This window comes from Salvia miltiorrhiza, chromosome 3, assembly GCF_028751815.1.
Source record: "Salvia miltiorrhiza cultivar Shanhuang (shh) chromosome 3, IMPLAD_Smil_shh, whole genome shotgun sequence".
Taxonomy (NCBI): Eukaryota; Viridiplantae; Streptophyta; class Magnoliopsida; order Lamiales; family Lamiaceae; genus Salvia; species Salvia miltiorrhiza.
In genome coordinates this window covers 48,454,451-48,478,977 of record NC_080389.1, presented here as the reverse complement: position 1 = coordinate 48,478,977, position 24,527 = coordinate 48,454,451, and the positions used below count along the sequence as shown (strand labels likewise).

Below are 24,527 nucleotides of genomic sequence, written 5' to 3'. Positions count from 1 at the left end.
CTTCATGTTCCTAAGCTTGTTCCACTCTCACTTGTGTTCCGTTGAATTGAGGTCTTTTTCCTCTTGGCGAATCTTCCTCATGATCATCGGATGAAATAGAGCGATGATCATGTTGCTTAACCTACTTAAGTCCATTAGATTGTACTTCTTTCCCCCTTTTTGGCAACATCAAAAAGAAGGACGGACCTAAGAAGGAAGCGAAGACCATGCGAAGGTAAGTTCGTAGGAGGAAGATATTGGGGTTATTGGGGATGCAGAAGGCGAAGGCTTAGAAGGAGGTTAGGAAGAAGGTTGATGGTGAAGAGAAAGAAGCACGTGAGGAGAAGTGTGTGGAGGAGGATAATCGAATCAGTGGCTATCGTGAGGATAGACACTGTCGATATAGCACCGGTTGACAACTGAGCTCCTGCTCATTGTTGTTGCTTGGCATCGAAGCTTCACAGTGGGCAAGAGGCATTTTTGTGAAGACGATGAAGTCTGTGTTATTTCAGACAGATACTTCAAGCCGATGCACCGGGCATGAGGATAGAAGACACTCGCTTCGCTGGATACAAGTGAGGGTAGAGCAAACTTTGACGCCGGAGAGACGTTGAGATCCAGTGGAAGGGTCCGGTGAAGACCAGGTATGTGAGCGTCATTCTTCCACTCCATGACTTTGCAGTCATAGATTTCTCCTTTAGTCGGAACAAATTTTCTCTGCAACTTTTGAAAAGATTTAAAATTTTTCTCACAGTGAAGGCTGTGGAGAGTTGTTAGTTGATGCAGAAAAACGGTGAAGACAGCATGGTATAAATAGACAAGATTTGAACCATGAAAGAAAATGAAAGGTTTTTCGAAAACTGTGCCTAAAATGCAATTGAAGAGAAAATTTGCGTCCGCCGTCACTGCGAGGGACTGTGTTTTCTAAAAAGTTGAAAGGCATCATTGCATTATGTCATGTCAATGAGCTTTTCAAGAAATTTTATTGCAGAGGCAAAAAGGTTGGAAAGATTTTTGGCAATAAGATCAGGACAAGTTCAAACAAAACAGATTTTCACTTTATAAAAATCTTGTCCTTTTCGGATATTCCATTTTCCAACAATTCCAACAATCAGTTAAAGTTTTTGAAAGAAACTGATCAGTTAGAGAAAAGGTTTTGAACTAAAAACTTAAAACTCTTAACTGAAATAACTGATTTTGAAATGTAAGCATTTTAAAATACTTACTGATCAACTGAACATCGTAGTCAGTTGATACCACGTGATCCTGGTTGATTCATCAGGATGACTTCTTCTTCAGATGAGCATTCGGACTTCATTGCATTTGACGTTGGCGATCGTTGAATCAGCAGTTGGTTGACCACCAGTCAGCATGACTGTTTGAGAAGATCTTCAAACACAGCATCACTCTTCAGGGTTGATGAGGCCGATCTTTGCACATAGATCATTGAACCTTTCTTCTGAAAGAGCCTTGGTCAGCAGGTCCGCTCTCTGAATAGCAGTGGGAATCCATTCCACAGAGACATTCTTCTTTTCGACATGATCACGAATGAAGTGATGTCGAATCTCGATATGCTTAACTCTGGTGTGGTGAACTGGATTCTGGGAGATTGCAATAGCACTGGAGCTGTCGCAATAGATAGGAACTTCCTTTTCGTCGATTCCATAGTCCTTTAGTTGATGGACTAACCACAGGATTTGTGAGCAGCAGCTTCCGGCAGCAACATATTCAGCTTCAGTTGTAGAGGTGGCGACTAAAGTCTGCTTCTTTGAAAACTAAGAGATGAGCTTGTTGCCTAGGAATTGACATGTTTCGGAGGTTGATTTGCGATCAAGCCTGCATCCACCGAAGTCTGAATCTGAATATCCGGTGAGCTTGATGTCGTCGTCTGCTGGATACCACAATCCTAGATTGGGTGTGCCTTTAAGATATCTCAGAATCCGCTTAGCTGCATCCAAATGAGCTTCCTTAGGATCTGATTGATATCTTGCACATACCCCGACTGAAAATGCGATATCTGGTCTGCTCGCAGTCAAATACAGCAAAGATCCAATGATTTCTCTGTACTTCTTCGAAGAGACAGAGCTTCCTTCTGAACCTGGATCAACTTTCTAGTTTATGTTCATTGGGATCTTGACTGACTTCATGTGCTGAATACCGAACTTAGCTATCAGCTCCTTGGCATACTTGGACTGGCTGATCAGTATCCCTTCGTTGGTCTGCTTGACTTGCAATCCGAGAAAGAAATTTATTTCTCCCATCATGGACATTTGAAATTTGTTGGTCATGATGTCAGCAAACTTCTTGCACATGCATTCGGATTTGGATCCGAAGATTATGTCATCGACATAAATCTAAACAAGCAAGAGATTTTCTCCTTCTTTGAGAGTGAACAAAGTTCTGTCCACAGATCCCTTTTTGAAGCCTTGTTCAACAAGATACTCTGAGAGATTATCATACCACGCTCTTGGTGCTTGCTTCAACCCATAGAGCGCTTTCTTCAGCTTGTACACCTTTTCTGGTCCAGCAACCTCAAATCCTGGAGGTTGTTCTACATAGACTTCATCTGTGAGCACTCCATTGAGAAATGCACACTTAACATCCATTTGGTGTACCTTGAAACCTTTGTGAACTGCGAAGGCTAAGAAGAGTCTGACTGCTTCCAATCTGGCAACTGGGGCGAACGTCTCGTCGTAGTCGATTCCTTCTTCTTGACTGTATCCTTTAGCCACTAGCCTTGCTTTGTTTCTCACAACGTTTCCTTCTTCGTCTTCCTTGTTCTTGAAAATCAATTTCAAGCCAATCACCTTTGCATCGTCTGGTCGATCCACAAGCTCCCAAACTGAATTCCGGTTGAATTCATTGAGTTCTTCTAGCATTGCAATGACCCACTGAGTAGACTTCAGAGCTTCTTCAATATCCTTGGGCTCTGTAGTTGATAAGAAACAACTGAAATTCTTATCTTCGTTGATGCAGTTTTGGTTGATGTCGAAGACGAGGTTGCACATTGATCTCCGAGTCTTGACGCCATCTGATGGTTCTCCAATGATGTTCTCCTTTGAGTGGAGTTCAAACCATCTTCGATACTTCTTGATCTCTTCAGGGGAAGGTGGGACTTCTTCGGTCAGAATGGTTCTGGGGTGTTGAGCACCTTCTGGAGCAGGGGAGAGTTGAGCTGGGGCGGCTTCTGCGCGTTCAACTCTAACTTCAGCAACTAGGAGTTCCCCCTTGACTGATGCCATCTGCATTGGCTCCAGTCTGAACTTCAGACCTTTGGTTGATCTTCTGATACTGAAGCATCTTAGTATCTTCATCTTTGCCTGGTCCCCATATCAAGACATTAGAGGGCTCGATGTTGTGGATTTCAGCTCTGGAACCTTCAGTGTTTTGAACACACTTTTCAGCTTCTTGTTCCCTGAAACCGTCTGTAGACTCATCAAAGATCACATGAGGTGTTTCTTCAACACAAAGAGTTTGAGTATTAAACACTCGATAGGCTTTGCTTGAACGTTCTGTTCCAGAGTATCCAACGAAGACTCATGGATCAGCCTTACTATCGAAAGTGTTCAACATCTTCTTATCATTGTTGTGTATGAAACACTTAGAACCGAAAGCATGAAAGTAGGCAATCAAAGGCTTTCTGTTCTTCCATAACTCGTATGGAGTTCTTCCATGTCTTTGAGTGAGAAAGGAGCGATTCTGCGTGTAGCATGCGTTGTTGACTGCTTCGGCCCAAAACTTCAAGGGGAGTTTTGACTCGGCTAGCATCGTCTTTGCTGCTTCCTTTAGAGACCGGTTTCTTCTTTCTGCAACTCCGTTCTGCTGTGGAGTCCTTGCTGCAGAAGTTTGATGACTGATTCCTTGTTCATCACAATACTTTCGAATGACAGTATTGAGGAACTCAGTCCCACGATCTGATCTGATGCTGATGATGTTGACTTCCTTTTCGACGCTCAGTCTTCTCAGCAGCTTTGGCAGTTCCTCTAGTGTCTCTTTCTTCTTGAAGAGAAATATAACCCAAGTATATCGTGAATAATCATCAACGACTACTAAGGTGTACTTCCTTCCGTTGTAGCTTCTTGGAGTGATCGGGCCAAACAGATCCATGTGAAGTAGATGCAGAATCCTTTCAGAGGAGTGTCCTGACTTTGACTTGAATGAAATTCGCGTCTGCTTTCCTCTGTGGCATGCTTCACATTCTTGCTTCTTCTGGAACACAATAGAAGGAAGACCTTCTACCAGTTGATGTTTAGCAAGTTTGTTGATCGTCTTGAAGTTGAGATGGTTGAGTCTCTTGTGCCATAGCCAATTGAGCTCCGAGCTGCTCTTGCTGATGAGGCATGTTTCTGGTGGGCTGTCTTCCCAAGAAACGACGTAGAGACTCCCTTGTCTGAATCCTTTTAGAACCACCTTCTTCTGATTGTTTCTAACAGTGAATTCATCCTTCTTGATCTTCACTGTGAAACCACTGTCACAAAATTGACTCACAGACAACAGATTATGTTTAAGACCAGAAACAAAGCTAGCATTACTGATACTGGCGTTACCCATGTTGAGTACACAGTAGCCTTTTGTTTCTCCGATTGAGTTGTCTCCGAATGCAACTTTGGATCCAGCTTTCTCAACATACTGAGATAGATATTCTTTGTAGCCCGTCATGTGCTTCGAACAGCCACTGTCCAGATACCACGTTCTTATTGAAGCTTTGGCCTCTTCCTTCTTTTTGTGTTTCCTGACATTGACCTCTGAGCCATTCATTCCATTGTCGTAGCTGTTGTCAGCCACGCTTTCTGATTCATTGGCCATCAGGGCTCGGCTCTCATCATCTGAGCTGGAACTGTCGAAGTCGGATGATTCTGATGTGTCTTTGGAAGAGTCAGCATCGTCAGCAACCATCGCCTTTTTTCTTCGAAAAGCTACGATCCTTCTTAGCTTTCAGTTCTCTGCGCTCAGCTGGAGTCAGATCAGGGCATTCATGTCGAAAGTGCCCTTTCTTTCTACATCCAAAGCATTCCAAATCTTTGATGTCGTAAGCGGCTGACTTTCTTTCTCCGCTTCGATCTGTGGAATGTCTGGAGTTGCCTTCTCTTTCTTTTTCTTTGTAGTGCTGCTTGTGGAACCTTCTGTAATTCCGGAACTTGGACTCCATCTTGTTGAATCTTTCAGTCAACAAAGCGTATTGACTGAAGAAGTCCTCTGGGTTGAGTTCCGTTGGTTCCTTGATCTGCTTCTTGCCTTCTCTGGTTGAGGCCTTCAGTGCAACTCCTCTTGAGGTTGATGGACCATCTTCGTCTGATCCTCCAGCCTTCTTGTTACCAAGATTTCTCAGAAGGTCAAACTCATTTGCCATGAGGTCAGAGAAAAGCTTGTTTGTCGGGAGCTGACTGAATCCTGGCTTATGCTGATGAGCGACTGAGTAGATCTGCCATTCTCCACGTGGCAGTGCTCGAAGAATCTTCAGGTTGATTTCTCTTTGAGTGTATTTGTCTTTGGAAATGGATTGAACTTCATTCAATATGAGATTGAATCTTTGTTCCATTTCTTCGACAGATTCATTCTTGAGCATGAGGAAGGAGTCGAACTTCTGGCAAGCTATGGATAGCTTATTCTCCTTGATTTCCTCAGAACCTACGCACATTCTTTCCAGAATGTCCCACATCTCCTTTGCAGTTCCGTATTTGATGATCTTCATGACATGCTTGTCTGGAACGGTGGCGGAGATGATGCTTTTGGCGAGGTTGTCTAACTCATCTTGCTTCCTTTCTTCTGTGGTGAAGTCTGCCTTTGACTTGGGCTGTACATCATCGTAAGGATCCTGATGGAGATCAGCAGGAACCCTTTTGAAAGTTTCGGTGATGGTGATTGGTCCGTTGGTGATGACTTCCCACATTCGACAATGTTGGGCGGTGAGGAAGCTTTCAAGCCGAAACTTCCATATGTCGTATTTTTCAATACTAAACATAGGTAGAGAAGATAATCTGCTGTGGTTAGTCTCCATCAAAAAAGAGAGAACAGATAATGGCAGATAGAGCAAGTAGCAAGCACAAAAAGAAAGAGTAAAACTTTTTCGAGACCTTTAAGACAAAGGATCTAGTTCAAGTAGAACCTAGTCAGATGCAGATAATTCTTGCGAACAACCTGCTCTGATACCAATTGTTAGGTCCGGGGGGGTCTCGAATAGGTGTATGGGGGGGGGAATACACCTATAGGCTATTTTTACAACAATCTACCAACCTCAATCAGAGGGATCTCAGTCAGAGATTGAAGCGAAACTTTACACGCAAACAAGACTCCTGTTTTACCGAAATTAGTTTTGACCAACAGGGTTGACGACTGATACTGAATGCTCTTCAGTAAAGAGATATCAGTTAAGTTGCTGGAACTTAACTGATGCAAGTAAGGGCTTCAGTCGTGTTTGCTAAGATAGAGATGATATCACTCCTTCTTACTATCAGAGGATAGTTCAGTCAGATTGATATCATACGCAGCGGAAATTAAACTTAGTTTCGAATAGCCTCGGTGGAGCAGGTTGTTGGATTAAGGTTTCTCTTTGCTATTAGTCAGTGTTCAGTTTTATCAATGGATAAAGCACAAGTAAGAATATAAAACTGAAAGTTGTAAATAACACAGAGACTTTTACGTGGTTCGGAAAAACCCTTTCCTACATCCACGGCTGGTTGATCAGACCAACAATCCACTCCGCAAGTGCTTCACTGGTGCACTGCAAACCGTACCCGTGTGCTTGCCTGGTGCACACAACCGTAAACTGAAGATAACCCCTCTTCAGCACCCACACACCTCGCGTAGGATTTCCCTGCTAAGCACACCTCGTGCTCAGACTTTCCACTCAGAGCTTCAGAGTACCTTCCTGAACTCTGAACCACTCAAACACTCTTATGGGGGGGAGGTTTGAACGAGTGCCAACTATACTTACAAAGAACAAGTTCTTTGAAGCAAGTTTGACCTTTGGCTTCTGGGTAAACAGATATATGCCTAGGGTCTAAGAGAATGTATGTAATCAGCAGTGACTGATTTTGGCTTTGGAATTCTCTTCTTCGATTCAAGCTTTGGGCGGTTAAGCTTTAGGCTGAGTAGCTATTTCGGCAGAGCTTCAGCTTCTGTTGTTGAATCGGTGAAGGTTGAAGTGATCCTCGAGCGCTATTTGTAGGAGAACTCTTGAATAGATCCGTTGGCGTAAATCGTCCTCAAGATTTCTTCCATTGGAGAGCAATTCGAATTTGGGCTGAGGCTTCAATCTTCGAGGTTCCTTGTCTGTGTGGAAACGGCTCTCTTTGATGGACAAGAGATGTGACATCTCTGAAAAGTAACCACCAGATAGGAATGACCTCTGCAGAGATAAGATATTCTGAGATCTCTGCATTTAATGCGGCTGTACTTGTGCGTACGTGGCTTCCTCTGAACGTTGGAAGATCAGTCCTAGGAGGAATGTTCAACTGATACTTGACTTTAGTATCAGTCCTTTGCGCGCATTAAATAATCAGTCTTCAACTGATTCTTCAACTGATACTTCAGTTGGTATCTGCAGTCTTCAGTCTTCAGTCTTCGTTCTTCAGTCTTCAGTCTTCAGTCTTCGACACCGCAACTAAACTAGAAACGAATTATAACACTTGAGTTCAAAACGATTCTAGTCTATTACATTTAAGTCCTATGAATTTTGGTATCATCAAAACAAGGGTTAGGATATTCCACAAGGTTCCCAACACAGGGTATTATTACTCTTTGTTGTTTGGAAAAAGAAAAGCTCCTAAAAAAACAGATCCTGTTAGAAAAATAAGCCAATAAAATTATGATACAAGATCAGAAAGGCTACTATCACATTGTAAGGAAAGAAAAGTTCTCTGCTTTATTCTTAAGGGGAAAGAACTACGTGTTGATTTCAGGATGCACGTAGCGGGGGAGGAGGAGCAGGAACAATTCCCCATCTCCGACGAACATCTTCCAAGTCCTCATCAAAATGGCGCTCATAATACACACACATCAGATCAGTGCATCTCACGCCTGCACGGAGAGCCCAAGGGAAGTAATGCTGGTAGAACAAATTCCTCTGACTTTGGCTGAATCGGTTGCCCCCCTGCAACCGATAGAGCGCACATGGGGAGAAGCATCTGCTCAAATTCTATGACCTTCGATGCTGATTCGCCAATCAAATTGGTAGGTAGGTCAAACAGGGTGTGCCAGAAGTCGTGCACTTCACGAGCGCGTGTTGCAACATAAGCTATTTCTTCTGTTTCCATGAACCTGACAGGTGACCTGTCATCAGGAGAGAAGTTCCTGGATCCCATAAACTTAGCATATGCCGCACCAAATGTGTTTGGCGGAAGGTCCCATGCATGCCCTACGTTAGCAGAGATGACACGAGGGCGCTCCAGTAGTACAGCCTGTGGAGGAGTTCATTAAAAGCTTATTCATCAATTATCAACTGAGATAATAAGATCTGTAGTTAAGGATACCAACAAATCACTTGCACCTAAAAGTCACGGAGAAATCTCCAAATTTCCATGTCTTTTCGCATATAAGTGTGTTTTCCAGCATCCCATTCAATATGTGATGTCTAAAAATCAAACTTCTATTGCTCTTGTTAAATTGGTCTTGCTCTATAATTCTTTAGCTATTCTCTTGCTTATTCAATTGCTTTACTTTATTGTTCTTGCTTTACATTATATTACTACTAGTACTACTATTAAGTACTAAATACTATACTATACTATATATTTCAATTACACTATCACTACACTCACTTGCTCCTTTAATTTATTGTTCTTGCTTTACATTATATTATTACTAGTACTACTATTAAGTACTAAATACTATACTATATATTTCAATTACACTATCACTACACTCACTTGCTCCTTTAATTTATTGTTCTTGCTTTACATTATATTACTACTATTAAGTACTAAATACTATACTATACTATATTATATATTTCAATTACACTATCACTACACTCACTTGCTCATTTACTTTATTGTTCTTGCTTATTATTCTCTAACCTCTATTATCTATATTCTCTTCTCTACTTGTTTATTTGTTATCATGTCTCATGGTCGTGGTAACCGTGGCAAGTCTATCAATGTCGACCACGAAGAAGATATTGATAGCACTCCCACTTCTCACGAGTTTACTCAAAATGTTCAAGTTCCATCATCATCCTCTAGGATAAGGGTGAAAGTGCCAGTTCAACGAGGACCATTCGGCTCACGTCGGGAGGCTGCCGATGAAGCATATGCTAGACAACTTCAAGAAGCGGAGGATGAAGAATATGCACATACAATTCGTAACGAAGAGGCGAAGGAGGAAGCCGAGCAAGCACGTCACAACGTTGAGGAGGAAATCCCTCCCACTAGAGGTAAGGGTAAGGGTAAGAGTAAATCACTTTCTTCTAACATTTTCACAAAACATTTTAGGAGGGAACCTGCTCCAAAACATCCAAATGATGCTCCAAATGCTCCCGAGAGGTTCATTGCCTATTGCAACTATTGCAACGCTACTTATCAATGGAAAGCGGGAGGGGGTTATGGCACCCTCATAAGGCACATGGAGAGACAACACACTGTCGAGTTTGGAATCCATACAACTCAAACGCAACTGCATCCCGAAGCTTTCGAACGACAAGGTAATGAACAAGGTAATGTTTTATGGAAATATGACCAACAAAATGCTCGAGATTACATGGCTCGTTATGTTTCAATGGAGCATTTGCCTTTTATGCATGCCGATAAATTTACTTTTGAACGTACTATGAAAAATGCTTATAATCCGGCCGCCAAAAAAATTGGTCGAACTTCTATGTGCAAAAATATTTGGCGACAAGCCAAAGAAAGAAAACGTGATTTACGAAAATATTTTAAGAATTTAAATCAAAATTTTTCTATATGTTCCGACATATAGAGTGATTCTTTCCAAAGATATTCTTATATGGGTATTACTTGTCATTGGGTTGACGAATGTTGGTTAATTCAAAAACGTTTAATTGCATTTAGAGATTTCAATGAAACACATAATGCTACTAATATTGTTCAATTGATTGTTTCTGTGTTAAATGAGTATCGCATTTTAAACAAGATATTTTCGGTTGGATTTGATAATGCATCCGCCAACACCGCCTCCATTCCCGAGTTACAAGCCGCGTGCGCACCCTCTTTTGAAGGTAGGTATTTTCATGCTCGTTGTATTTGTCATATTTTAAATAGATGTGTACAAGATGCTTATACTCTTATTAATAATGTTGTTGATCCCATTAGACAAGCCGTTAATATGTTGCATAGAAAAGCCGCTATTGGCAAAAAAATGACAAAAATATTGTCGTCACAAAAAAATTCGATATACAAATTTTGTTAAAGATATTTCCACACGTTGGAATTCAACATTTGGCATGCTTGCATCTACCATGGAACATGTTGAGCATTTATGTGATTTTTTTATAGCAACTCCCGAGGCTAACTTGCTTTTATCACCCTCTTATTGGAAACAATGTGGTAGTTTATTTCAACTTTTAAAGGTTTTTCAAAATGCTACCACGGATTTATCCGGTGTTTATTATTGTACTAGTATTAAAGTTTGAGAATATTGCATGTTTATTGGTATTGCTTTAAATGATTGTTATAAAAAAAAACGATTTGAATGATGTATCATATCAAATGATCATTAAGTGGCTTAAATATTTTCTTGAAATTCCCGATGTTTTTTTAATTGCTAAGATTTTAGATCCTTCAATGAAAATTGGTGGTGTTTATCGTCTATTAGAAATTTATTATGGTAGCTTTGGAGATATCTATGAGTCAAGATTAAGAAATAATGAAATGCTAGAATGGTACCTTCCCAACTTAGATGATATTAAACATAGAATAGATAACACACCTAGAACTTTGTTTAATGACTACGAACAAAAATATATGCTTGCAAACCCCTCATACTCTTCAAGTGGCACTTCTAGTTCACAAGGTCAATATGGCTCCTCCACCTTAGGAAGTAGTTTTGATCAAAACGAATGGGCTCAAGCCGCTTATTCATTTATGAATACACAAAGGAGCTATACTACTAACGAGCTAGATATATATTTGTCTAGTACATTTGCTTTCAAAAATGTAGGTGGTATACAATTTGACGTCTTGAGATGGTGGTCCTCGCACGAGAGGGAATATCCCATACTCGCCACCATGGCCAAGGAGTTATTCGCGGTCCCGGCCTCCACGGTCTCCGTCGAGCAAGCATTTAGCGTTGGTGGGCTTGTCTTGGACGAAAGAAGAAGCACCATGGATCCTCGAAACATGGAGGCCACCATGTTGCTTAATGATTGGTCCAAAGCCGAGTTGCGACAACAAGAGAATGAATGGGATCAAGCCGACGAGAGCCCAAACGATGAATTCACCGAGTCCGAACTATCCGAGCCCGTCGAGGACTACGATTAGGTAAGTTAAGGTAAAAGAACTACGTGGGCTTTGATTCTTCATTATTCAATGAAGATACGTAGGCCACTCAATTTTAATATTTATATTAAAATTGAGCTCAAGCCCTTAATTTTTTTTATTTTTTTCCCCCTGTTAGACAACTCTCTTTCGGAATTTATTGTAAACTTGTAATGAATTAGTTATTTAGTTAGTGTTAGTTTGTTTACTTATTCAATTTTGAAGATTGTAATTTGTATCCTTATAATATTTTTTGTATACATAGAATAAATTCAATTTGTATGCATTATTTTGATTGTCAATGTGTTAGAATTATTGTACTTTTATTGTATTTCAATTTTCAACACAAGTCATTTAATAAAAAAAAACAAGCACAAGCATTACTTATTTACTTAAGAATTATGATGACATAACAAAATATTATGTTAAAAATATATTAATTGTCATGTTTATAAAATATAAATTTTCAACAAGTCATTTAATTTAAAAATATGACATAAAAGATATTACATGTTTATATTTTCGATTTCTACACAGGTTTATAATTTATATTTAACGTTGAATTAAAATTTTGAAATTTCATCACAAATCATTTAATTTCATAAAATATAAATTTTCAACAAGTCATTTAATTTAAAAATATGACATAAAAGATATTACATGTTTATATTTTCGATTTCAACACATGTTTATAATTTATATTTAAAGTTGAATTAAAATTTTGAAATTTCATCACAAATCATTTAATTTCATAAAATATAAATTTTCAACAAGTCATTTAATTTAAAAATATGACATAAAAGATATTACATGTTTATATTTTCGATTTCAACACATGTTTATAATTTATATTTAAAGTTGAATTAAATTTTTGAAATTTCATCACAAATCATTTAATTTCATAAAATATAAATTTTCAACAAGTCATTTAATTTAAAAATATGACATAAAAGATATTACATGTTTATATTTTCGATTTCAACACATGTTTATAATTTATATTTAAAGTTGAATTAAAATTTTGAAATTTCATCACAAATCATTTAATTTCATAAAATATACATTTTCAACACAAGTCATTTAATTTAAAAATATGACATAAATCATTTAATTGCATAAAAGGAAAAAAAAAATATGACATAAATCATTTAATTTCATCACAATCATTAAATTTTCTACACAAGTCATTTATATTATATATTTTAAGATTTAAGTTGAATTAGAATTTTGAAATTTCATCACAAATCATTTAATTTCATAAAAAAGAAAACAAAAAAAAATTAAAAAAAAGGAAAAAGCCCGGAACCGCCGGTTCAGGGTCAGAAAACCGGCCCTTTACATTTCATCCGGGCCGGTTCAGGTTCGCCGGATTCTCGACCCTGAACCGCCGGTTCGGGCCCGGAACCGGCGGCACCCCTAGCGGAGGAGGAGCAGGAACAATTCCCCATCTCCGACGAACATCTTCTAAGACCTCATCAAAATGGCGCTCATAATACACACACATCAGATCAGTGCATCTCACGCCTGCACGGAGAGCCCAAGGGAAGTAATGCTGGTAGAACAAATTCCTCTGACTTTGGCTGAATCGGTTGCCCCCCTGCAACCGATAGGGCGCACATGGGGAGAAGCATCTGCTCAAATTCTATGACCTTAACTACAGATCTTATTATCTCAGTTGATGATTGATGAATAAGCTTTTAATGAACTCCTCCACAGGCTGTACTACTGGAGCGCCCTCGTGTCATCTCTGCTAACGTAGGGCATGCATGGGACCTTCCGCCAAACACATTTGGTGCGGCATATGCTAAGTTTATGGGATCCAGGAACTTCTCTCCTGATGACAGACCACCTGTCAAGTTCATGGAAACAGAAGAAATAGCCTATGTTGCAACACGCGCTCGTGAAGTGCACGACTTCTGGCACACCCTGTTTGACCTACCTACCAATTTGATTGGCGAATCAGCATTGAAGGTCATAGAATTTGAGCAGATGCTTCTCCCCATGTGCGCCCTATCGGTTGCAGGGGGGCAACCGATTCAGCCAAAGTCAGAGGAATTTGTTCTACCAGCATTACTTCCCTTGGGCTCTCCGTGCAGGCGTGAGATGCACTGATCTGATGTGTGTGTATTATGAGCGCCATTTTGATGAGGACTTGGAAGATGTTCGTCGGAGATGGGGAATTGTTCCTGCTCCTCCTCCCCCGCTACGTGCAGCCTGAAATCAACACGTAGTTCTTTCCCCTTAAGAATAAAGCAGAGAGCTTTTCTTTCCTTACAATGTGATAGTAGCCTTTCTGATCTTGTATCATAATTTTATTGGCTTATTTTTGTAACAGGATCTGTTTTTTTAGGAGCTTTTCTTTTTCCAAACAGCGAAGAGTAATAATACCCTGTTCCAGTATGAAAAATCCCATAAAATCACAATAATACAATCTAGAATATGGTTTAGTTATTTTACAAAGGAAGCCTTTTTGAGAGATGCTTATTATTATGCATCCAAACACAACTAAGATGTAGCGATTCACACTTCAAATTTACCAACGAATTCATATTTGTCTGTAGAAAAACTATTGACAACTCTTGCAGCAGAGACGCAATACCATAATTTGCTGCTACATTTACAAACAAATAACCCAAAACCTTAAACAGAAACATCCCATGAGGCTTGCAGCAAAGACGCAAAATACCATATTGCTGCCACATTTTTACAAATAAATGTCTCGAAACACACTTTGGCGATCCCGGCTGCAGGACCCTGGTTGTGGCTTAGTTGCTGCTGCTGCCGCCACCAAAAAGGTAACCCAAAGAAGAACTTCCTCCGGGAGCAGCATGAACCTTAGTTGATGGTCGATCCTGAGACAAAGCAATGGTTCTAAACACACAAAATGCGAAGCATTGGACTGGACCTAGAGGAGTTGATGGACAAAATGATACCAGAAACATGACAAGTATGCACTCACTAATCACTACATTAAATCACTAACTCTCAGGCTCTGTCCTAAATCCTAATCAATTCGTTGTGGAGCTTTTCTGTTTCCTCTATCCAGTTACCTTTTGGTACATGATGAATTAGTTAAGGAAATATACATCCCTTATATATCAAATATCACAAACAGCAATTTGAATTTATCTTTCATGTGAGAACTAAAATTTGGATGGTTGTCACCACATGCCTACTTAGCATTATTGTTGTGCCGGATGCCAAGAATTGAACCACACATAGTAATCAGATTGTAAGAGAAACACATCATCATCCAATCAAGATAACAAAGGAATGGAATTGGATAGAATGAAAAGAAACCAAGAACTTCATAATGCCAAAATACCACAATCAAGTAACTTCATCAAAACCCACCAAACACATAATCTTGTTTCACCAGAGACATACCGTGATAAAATTGCAAGTACTCTGACCATCTGCTCTGACGTAGTTGTTGGTGGTGCTACTATGAATCCCTGCAGGAATCTGCTTGCTAACGTCTACTGGCTTAGGAGCGGCATTAGGCTTTGGCGAAGGTTCTTTACTAGCAACACTACTCTCACTCGGTGCAGCTTGTGCTTTCCCCACTGCTGGTTTTGGAGCCTCACCGCTACCAAACAAGTAACCCAACGAACTCTGCCCTCCACCGCTGCTAACTCCACGACCCATATCTCCTATTCGTCTATGATCAAAAGTTACAAGCTTAATCTGGGCAATGCAGATGGGAAGTGACAATCAGAACCTGATCAAATACTAAATTTTGTATGTCTATGTAGAAATTCCAAGAGAATACAAACCAATAGATAGCCCTGATTTCAACTATGTAGAGAATCTTATTTCCTCCAACTTTAATTATCCAAACAAATATCAACTTTCAGTTTCTGAAACAATATTTTGCTTTAATCTAAGGCTGCGGGAAACCAATAATCAAAAATTAAGGATCCCACTATATAAACATCAGTATTAACCCAATAGGAAATGGCTGGCATGAGCAGCAACTTTGAACATCAATAATTATGCAGAACTGAATTTATTCTTCATGAATTTAACTAATTGCATCAACCATAATTGCAATTACAACTCCATAAATATGATACATAACACTCCACCAGAAAAGATCATAGCCCACAAATCAAATCAACAGCTATATACAATTGAGCAAACAATTCGAAAACATATCACGCATCAGTAAAGTGAAATGAGTTGGATTCAAGAACATACTTTTCTAATTATCTTTCACCTTTTCTTGATCAGATCTACAATCAATTCTTTGCGCAGGTAGCCCCATCCCACTTAGTAACTTTTTAGTGTCGTAAAAATTAGTAGGAGCCAAATTATTATCAGGAAGGATCTCTTTTATCAACTCAAGCCACTGATCAAAACATCTTTCGGACATATTCCCCTCTGCTTTTAAACTCATTACACGAGCAACAAGAGACAATTGTGAATGAGTTTTGCAACCGGGCCACAACTCTTTATCCACTGCTTTCAACATATTATATAACAATTGGGCCTCCAAATTTGGGGGTTCTTCGATGTTTTGAATGTTATATTGGGATGCAGCAATATCCATAACCATATTCTGATAATTATCTTCATTAGCCTCTTCTTCTTCAAAATTATGATATACAGTCGTGGGCATTTCAATTTCACTATGAAACCTCCAAATATGGTAATCCCGCACAAATCCGTTCTTTGCAATGTGATACTGAACATTATTTTTAGTATGGAAACGTATATTATCGCATTTCCTACACGGACACCTAATTTTTTCACCATCCATTAAATCTCGTCTACTTTTAGCGTAATCAATAAAACCTTGAAGACCTCTTTGAAAATCGGGATTCAAAGCTCCATCAGGTAGAAAACGCCGATACATCCACTCACGATTTTCACTCATTTCTACAATTTGGTTCATTTAAGTATGTTAGAAATTTAAAATCTATTGATTTTTAAAGTTTTACTAATCTCTAAGTCTATAGAACATTAAAAGATACTATGATAATATAACACATGTTCAACACAAATTCTATAAATCAAACACACAAACACGTACGCGGCTCCAAGCCATCACCGCAGCAACAAAATGGGATGGAACACAGCCATCCCCCAACCTAATCTCCATTTACTACCTAGATACATGCTCATCTAATATATACAAAAATAAAACACCTAGATACATGCTCATCTATGTTTAATAATTCAAACTATGGCTACCATTTGAGCCATAGTAGCAAAACAATAGATAATATAGTGAAAACTTACTTTTTTTTCCTTGCTCTTTTTTCTTGTTCTCCTTCACTCGTCGTCCTCTTTTTCCCCTACATCACCAATTTTTATTTTAATAATCACCTTCCTTACAATCAAATATTTGACTAACCAACAACACAAAAAACAAAATATTGAAACAAAATTCAAAATTAGTAACAGAGTTGCAGATGAAAGGAATTAAAAGAAAGGAACAAAAGGCTCTGTTGGAAATCAATCATCCCTTTTGACAACCGAATATATTTATTCATTTATTCTCCCAAATAGAATGTGTAATATTTGTACATTTGCATGCCCACATTATAATTATAATTAACATTAGATAATACCACAGACATCATCCATATATCTCCACTCCTCACGACTACCACGCCCCTTCATTTAATCTCCACACCCTAAAATAAATCCTATCACATATAAATAATTTCAAATAAACTATACAAATATGAAATATTAAAAGAAATTTCCAAAAAACTAACCTTTATTGATCACACTTCTTTGCTCTCTTTTCTCTTGTTGTCCTCGACTAGTTTCTTTATTCCACAAGAATCAAGGATGGAGTGGTATACTACAAATGAGAATTAATCCAAATCAACAAAAGAATTATCTTAAAGCAAAAAAAAATATAAGCAACATTTTTTATCCAAATGATAAGAGTGTCTAATAATTTCTTTGAATGTTCGTGAATATCATTTCTTATTCATGTTAACAAAGTAGAGATATGCGAAAGCCATTTCTTAGGGCAGACAAGGATTAAATTCAGTTCATAGGCTGAAAATCAAACGATGAGTCCAACACAAAAAGGATTAAATTCAGTTCTTATACACATAATTAGCGGCTGATTTCCAGAACATTTAGAAAAAAAAAATCTCAACTCACCAGATTTTGGTTGGGGCGTTTCTGAGCTCAGAATGAAGGAGACGATGGAGTTATATTGGCCGACGGAGGCAAGGGCGGCAGGTTCAACGCAGGCGGCCGGAATGGACGGCGGAGGCAGGCGGCGGAGACTTCGCCTTCTCTGGAAGTCCAGCAGATCGGAGTGGACGGCGGCAGCGGCGACTTCACAGCAAGGGCGGAGTTTGCGGCGGTCTGCAGGAGACTGATTTCCGGCGGAGGAGGGTGGTGGGCGGCGCGATTGTTAGGGATTTAGGGATTTAGGTACGGCGGCAGCGGCGACTTCACAGCAAGGGCGGAGATTGCGGCGGTCTGCAGGAGACTGATTTCCGGCGGAGATGGTGGCGGAGGAGGGTGGTGGGCGGCGCGACTGTTGCTTTTGAGAAGGGTTAGGGATTTAGGGATTTCAAAGTGAGGAACAAGCGTCACTGATGCTTTTGGTAGAAGGCCGTTTTTTTAAGTTTTAAAATTATTAAAAAAAACCTGCAAAAATTGAAAAATAATTTAACATCGGATTAATTTCCGTCGGTACTAACGACGGAATGAGATTCCATCGGTATTTTTAAAGCCAAAAATTCAGAATATTAAAAAAAATACATTAGCAACGGAAAAATGTCCGTCGTTAAAATTCCATCAGTCGTCCGTCGGTAAATCCATCGTTAATTACGCGGGAATTTACCCGGGAAATTTTCCGTCGGTATTCCGTTGGTAAATCGATCGTCTAATCGAGAATTGAAGATACATCGTCATTCCGTCGATAATTAATGACGGACAGATGTCCGTTGTTAATTCCGTCGGTGTCCGACCAGTTTTCTTGTAGTGAACACTACTCTCACACGGTGCAACTTGTGCTTTCCCCACTGCTGGTTTTGGAGCCTCACCGCTACCAAACAAGTAACCCAACGAACTCTGCCCTCCAAGACTGCTAACTCCACGACCCATATCTTCTATTCGTCTATGATCAAAAGTTACAAGCTTAATCTGGGCAATGCAGATGGGAAGTGACAATCAGAACCGTGATCAAATACTGAAGTTTTGTATGTCTATGTAGAAATTCCAAGAGAATACAAACCAATAGATAGCCCTGATTTCAACTATGTAGAGAATCTTATTTCCTCCAACTTTAATTATCCAAACAAATATCAACTTTCAGTTTCTTAAACAATATTTTGCTTTAATCTAAGGCTGCGGGAAACCAATAATCAAAAATTAAGGATCCCACTATATAAACATCAGTATTAACCCAATAGGAAATGGCTGGCATGAGCAGCAACTTTGAACATCAATAATTATGCAGAACTGAATTTATTCTTCATGAATTTAACTAATTGCATCAACCATAATTGCAATTACAACTCCATAAATATGATACATAACACTCCACCAGAAAAGATCATAGACCACAAATCAAATCAACAGCTATATACAATTGAGCAAACAATTCGAAAACATATCACGCATCAGGAAAGTGAAATGAGTTGGATTCAAGAACATACTTTTCTAGTTACCTTTCACCTTTTCTTGATCAGATCTACCGTATGGAGCCATGAAAAGTATTATGGAGCACGAGGTTACTGCTTCCAGTCATTTATTGAATCTTACAGGGGGGCTGGCAATGTAGAATTTGGAATTTAGCGGAAGGACAGCCAATGAGTGATGGTGCGAGAGTGGAGGGAATAATTTCGGAGTGGATATAGCAGTTTCTCTCTAGGTGACCCAAAATGCAAATACATATAAAGTGGCCCTCACTCATGCTCCTTTTAAAAGCGAGGCCCACTTTATATGTATTTGCATTTTGGGTCACCTAGAGAGAAACTGCTATATCCACTCCGAAATTACTCCCTCCACTCTCGCACCATCACTCATTGGCTGCCCTTCCGCTAAATTCCAAATTCTACATTGCCAGCCCCCCCTGGAAGATTCAATAAATGACCGGAAGCAGTAACCTCGTGCTCCATAATATTTTTCATGGCTCCATACGGTAGATCTGATCAAGAAAAGGTGAAAGGTAATTAGAAAAGTATGTTCTTGAATCCAACTCATTTCACTTTGCTGATGCGTGATATGTTTTCGAATTGTTTGCTCAATTGTATATAGCTGTTGATTTGATTTGTGGGCTATGATCTTTTCTGGTGAAGTGTTATATATCATATTTATGGAGTTGTAATTGCAATTATGGTTGATGCAATTAGTTAAATTCATGAAGAATAAATTTAGTTCTGCATAATTATTGATGTTCAAAGTTGCTGCTCATGCTAGCCATTTCCTATTGGGTTAATACTGATGTTTATATAGTGGGATCCTTAATTTTTTATTATTGGTTTCCCTCAGCCTTAGATTAAAGCAAAATATTGTTTCAGAAACTGAAAGTTGATATTTGTTTGGATAATTAAAGTTGGAGGAAATAAGATTCTCTACATAGTTGAAATCAGGGCTATCTATTGGTTTGTATTCTCTTGGAATTTCTACATAGACATACAAAATTTAGTATTTGATCAGGTTCTGATTGTCACTACCCATCTGCATTGCCCAGATTAAGATTGTAACTTTTGATCATAGACGAATAGGAGATATAGATCGTGGAGTTAGCAGCGGTGGAGGGCAGAGTTCGTTGGGTTACTTGTTTGGTAGCGGTGAGGCTCCAAAACCAGCAGTGGGGAAAACACAAACTGTACCGAGTGAGAGTAGTGTTGCTAGTAAAGAACCTTCGCCAAAGCCTAATGCCGCTCCTAAGCCAGTAGACGTTAGCAAGCAGATTCCTGCAGGGATTCATAGTAGCACCACCAAAAACTACGTCAGAGCAGATGGTCAGAGTACTTGCAATTTTATCACGGTATGTCTCCGGTGAAACAAGATTATGTGTTTGGTGGGTTTTGATGAAGTTACTTGATTGTGGTATTTTGGCATTATGAAGTTCTTGGTTTCTTTTCATTATATCCAATTCCATTCCTTTGTTATCTTGATTGGATGATGATGTGTTTCTCTTACAATCTGATTACTATGAGTGGTTCAACTCTTGGCATCCGGCACAACAATAATGCTAAGTAGGCATGTGGTGACAACCATCCAAATTTTAGTTCTCACGTGAAGGATAAATTCACATTGTTGTTTGTGATATTTGATATATAAGGGATGTATATTTCCTTAACTAATTCATCATGTACCAAAAGGTAACTGGATAGAGGAAACAAAAAAGCTCCACAACGAATTGATTAGGATTTAGGACAGAGCCTGAGAGTTAGTGATTTAATGTAGTGATTAGTGAGTGCATACTTGTCATGTTTCTGGTATCATTTTGTCCATCAACTCCTCTAGGTCCAGTCCAATGCTTCGCATTTTGTGTGTTTAGAACCATTGCTTTGTCTCAGGATCGACCATCAACTAAGGTTCATGCTGCTCCCGAAGGAGGTTCTTCTTTGGGTTACCTTTTTGGTGGCGGCAGCAGCAGTAACTAAGCAACAGCCAGGGTCCTGCAGCCGGGATCGCCAAAGTGTGTTTCAAGACATTTATTTGTAAAAATGTGGCAGCAATATGGTATTTTGCGCCTTTGCTGCAAGCCTCGTGGGATGTTTCTGTTTAAGGTTTTTGGTTATTTGTTTGTAAATGTAGTAGCAAATTATGGTATTGCGACTCTGTTGCAAGAGTTGTCAATAGTTTTTCTACAGACAAATATGAATTCGTTGGTAAATTTGAAGTGTGAATCGCTACATCTTAGTTGTGTTTGGGTGAATAATAATAAGCATCTCTCAAAAAGGCTTCCTTTGTAAAATAACTAAACCATATTCTTAGGGGTTTAATCGAGCCGAGCCGAATAGTGTCTTGTTCAAGCTTGGCTCGTTTAGCTAATCGAGCTGTTTGATTAATTATCGATCGAGCTTTAATCGAGTCGAATACAGTGCCGAGCCTAATCGAGCTTTTTAAATTTAAATTTTTATTTAAAATTTTAGTTATTTTCCTAATACATAAGTTAATTTTCAAATATATAAGTTATTTTATTCACAAAAATATAATATATTTACTATTTTCTTATAAATAAATAATGTTAATTAGATACTTAATCCAAATATTACTACATATACTATAAAATATAGTAAGACATTTAATGAATAATCTTATGTTTTTAAGATAAATCACTTCACGAGCTTGTTCACGAGCTAACGAGCCGAGCATCGTCATGCTCAAGCTTGGCTTGTTTAGCTAAACGAGCTGTTCATTAAATTATCGAACGAGCTTTTATCGAGTCGAACGTCGAATAGCTCACGAGTAGCTTGGCTCGTTTACATCCATACATATTCTAGATTGTATTATTGTGATTTTATAGGATTTTTCATACTGGAAAAGGGTATTATTACTCTTTGCTGTTTGGAAAAAGAAAAGCTCCTAAAAAAACAAATCCTGTTACAAAAATAAGCCAGTAAAATTATGATACAAGATCAGAAAGGCTACTATCACATTGTAAGGAAAGAAAAGCTCTCTGCTTTATTCTTAAGGGGAAAGAACTACGTGTTGATTTCAGGCTGCACGTAGCGGGGGAGGAGGAGCAGGAACAATTCCCCATCTCCAACGAACATCTTCCAAGTCCTCATCAAAATGGCGCTCATAATACACACACATCAGATCAGTGCATCTCACGCCTGCACGGAGAGCCCAAGGGAAGTAATGCTGGTAGAACAAATTCCTCTGACTTTGGCTGAATCGGGCAGTCCCCCCTGCAACCGATAGGGCGCACATGGGGAGAAGCATCTGCTCAAATTCTATGACCTTCAATGCTGATTCGCCAATCAAATTGGTAGGTAGGTCAAACAGGGTGTGCCAGAAGTCGTGCACTTCACGAGCGCGTGTTGCAAGATGGGCTATTTCTTCTGTTTCCATGAACCTGATAGGTGGCCTGTCATCAGGAGAGAAGTTCCTGGATCCCATAAACTTAGCATAAGTCGCACCAAATGTGTTTGGCGGAAGGTCCCATGCATGCCCTACGTTAGCAAAGATGACACGAGGGCGCTCCAGTAGTACAGCCTGTGGAGGAGTTCATTAAAAGCTTATTCATCAATCATCAACTGAGATAATAAGATCTGTAGTTAAGGATACCAACAAATCACTTGCACCTAAAAGTCACGGAGAAATCTCCAAATTTCCTTGTCTTTTCGCATATAAGTGTGTTTTCCAGCATCCCATTCGATATGTGATGTCTAAAAATCAAACTTCTAAGCCTAAACCAACAAAGAGCAAAAGAGCAAATCTAACAAGATTGCCTATCTGATGTTTAGATGCCTAAACTAACCATGATGCTTACGACTTCAATCCATCAAAAATAGAACTTCCTACACCCTGGAATTGTACGAGATTGCCAGGCGAGTACTCTCAAAAGTTCCAAAAACATCAGCTAACAGATCTTGCAACTAAAAGTTCCTACAACCATCTTTGTTCAGGTAATGCTACTTAACTTAGTGATAAGGCCAGATGCACTAATTTAATGAACTGAGGTCCAAATATGGTCCAACCAGATTCAAAACTGAGGTTGCAGAAAGATCAAGGTCATAATCCTTGAAGGCTCTACAATAACAAATGAGTAAGAATGCTTGCAACAAGCCTGAAAAGATTAGTATGTTGGGTTCTTCTCCAGCTAATATGGATGTGTTAAGAACAATTTGCCTCTTAATATCTATAAACGAAATGTACACTGCGAACATCAAATGAAACCAGTCGAGAAACTAAATTAGTCTCTAAGAAATAATGTGTAAAAAAGTAAATAATAGCAGCAATTTTATTTTTGTGATGAATGAAAAGCTCACCCTCCCTTCTGGACTTGTCTTCATTCTCTCAAGAACCCTTTGAAATGCAGGCTTTCCAGTGGTCTCCCCAAGAGCAGCTATCAAATCAGCTCTTCGCGGATCCAACAACGCTCCAACAGCTGATCTAACTGCAACAGCAGCTTGCTGCCATCCCTTGAGTTTCACTCGACCACCCCCTATCATCTCCCGCGCCTCAAGCCAAAGCCACGCTGAAGCGCACCAATATGTGCGGCGCTGAGGCTATGCGAGAATGTAGGAATCGGGAGATGCAGACATAGTTAAATAAACATGATTTCGGCAACAATTTCAGACGTGATTTCAGCAATTTTACGCATAAACATGGATTTCAGTAATCACATCAACAAAATTCATTCAACATCTTCACCATAAAAAAAGAAATGTAAGGTGAGATCATCTTCCATAAATACCTCTTCTTCAATCTGTTGTTGTGTCCCCAAACTCTGGAATTGAAGATGCAAAATCTGGAATTCAATATGCAGACGAGGGAGAAGGGGAATTAGGGTTCAAGAAGAATGATGATGGGTGTTTAGTATCAAATCAAATAATAATAATAATAATAATAATAATAATAATAATAATAATAATAATAATAATAATAATAATTACTATTTATTATTATTATTATTATTATTATTATTATTATTATTATTATTATTATTATTATTATTATTATTATTATTGACTTGTAAATCTATATATTATAGGGTTAATTTGTTCTAAATCCACAATCTTTATCCAGATTTTGGTTTTTCCCATAAACTTTAAATCTTTGGTGTAAATACATCATCTTTGGATTATGTTTGGTTTTTCCCATACCCATTTTGAGTAATTGCAAATCAGCCCCAACATAAATACAAATGTTCACAAATATCCCCAAAACCACAACTTAATGCTAAAATACCCTATAGAGTTCCTTACAAAATAAACCATGGCCCAACATGCTTCCGTAACACTTCAAAATAATTCTAAACATAAATCAACATTATACCTTTTGCCGACTGGTCACCTTCAGGATTCAGTACTTGTCGCGTTTTACGGACCTTCCATCCTCCAGGCTTCGTCCAACCACACACTCGCAAGAGATGGTTGCAACCTTCCTCCTTCACTGTGTATTGATGTTGAATATTTTTGTTGATAAATATAAAGAAAATATTTTTACTAA

General features: G+C 38.9%; 3 protein-coding genes and 1 pseudogene across 7 annotated transcripts; 2 read left to right on the top strand and 2 right to left on the bottom strand.

Moving 5' to 3' along the window:
- Positions 1–13,115: 13,115 nt before the first annotated feature.
- LOC131018921 (ubiquinone biosynthesis protein COQ4 homolog, mitochondrial-like) lies at positions 13,116–13,760 on the top strand (annotated as a pseudogene).
- A 49-nt stretch (positions 13,761–13,809) lies between these two features.
- Positions 13,810–19,257, bottom strand: LOC131016282 (protein SPIRAL1-like 1). Of its 4 annotated transcripts, XM_057944934.1 has the most exons (5): positions 17,538–17,997; positions 17,138–17,226; positions 16,656–16,711; positions 14,799–15,098; positions 13,810–14,263 (listed from the first exon to the last, which is right to left on the bottom strand). In XM_057944934.1, exons 4-5 carry the CDS (start codon positions 15,057–15,059, stop codon positions 14,177–14,179), a joined length of 348 nt encoding a protein of 115 aa, XP_057800917.1. In that variant the 5' UTR covers positions 15,060–15,098; positions 16,656–16,711; positions 17,138–17,226; positions 17,538–17,997; the 3' UTR covers positions 13,810–14,176. The 4 variants fall into 4 exon arrangements, with proteins under 4 accessions (XP_057800917.1, XP_057800920.1, XP_057800919.1 ...); XM_057944937.1 differs by lacking the exons at positions 16,656–16,711; positions 17,138–17,226; positions 17,538–17,997 and adding an exon at positions 19,061–19,257; XM_057944936.1 differs by lacking the exons at positions 16,656–16,711; positions 17,138–17,226; positions 17,538–17,997 and adding an exon at positions 15,612–15,711.
- Positions 19,111–21,170, top strand: LOC131018920 (protein SPIRAL1-like 1). The gene is made up of 3 exons (XM_057947609.1): positions 19,111–19,164; positions 20,086–20,385; positions 20,921–21,170. Exons 1-3 carry the CDS (start codon positions 19,111–19,113, stop codon positions 21,005–21,007), a joined length of 441 nt encoding a protein of 146 aa, XP_057803592.1. The 3' UTR covers positions 21,008–21,170.
- Positions 21,171–21,927: 757 nt separating this feature from the next.
- Positions 21,928–23,908, bottom strand: LOC131016278 (ubiquinone biosynthesis protein COQ4 homolog, mitochondrial-like). Of its 2 annotated transcripts, XM_057944925.1 has the most exons (3): positions 23,773–23,908; positions 23,345–23,584; positions 21,928–22,568 (listed from the first exon to the last, which is right to left on the bottom strand). In XM_057944925.1, the coding sequence occupies exons 2-3, from the start codon at positions 23,525–23,527 to the stop codon at positions 22,065–22,067; spliced, it is 687 nt and encodes a 228-aa protein (XP_057800908.1). In that variant the 5' UTR covers positions 23,528–23,584; positions 23,773–23,908; the 3' UTR covers positions 21,928–22,064. The 2 variants fall into 2 exon arrangements, with proteins under 2 accessions (XP_057800908.1, XP_057800909.1); XM_057944926.1 differs by having other exon boundaries at positions 23,345–23,889.
- Between the last annotated feature and the right edge of the window lie 619 nt (positions 23,909–24,527).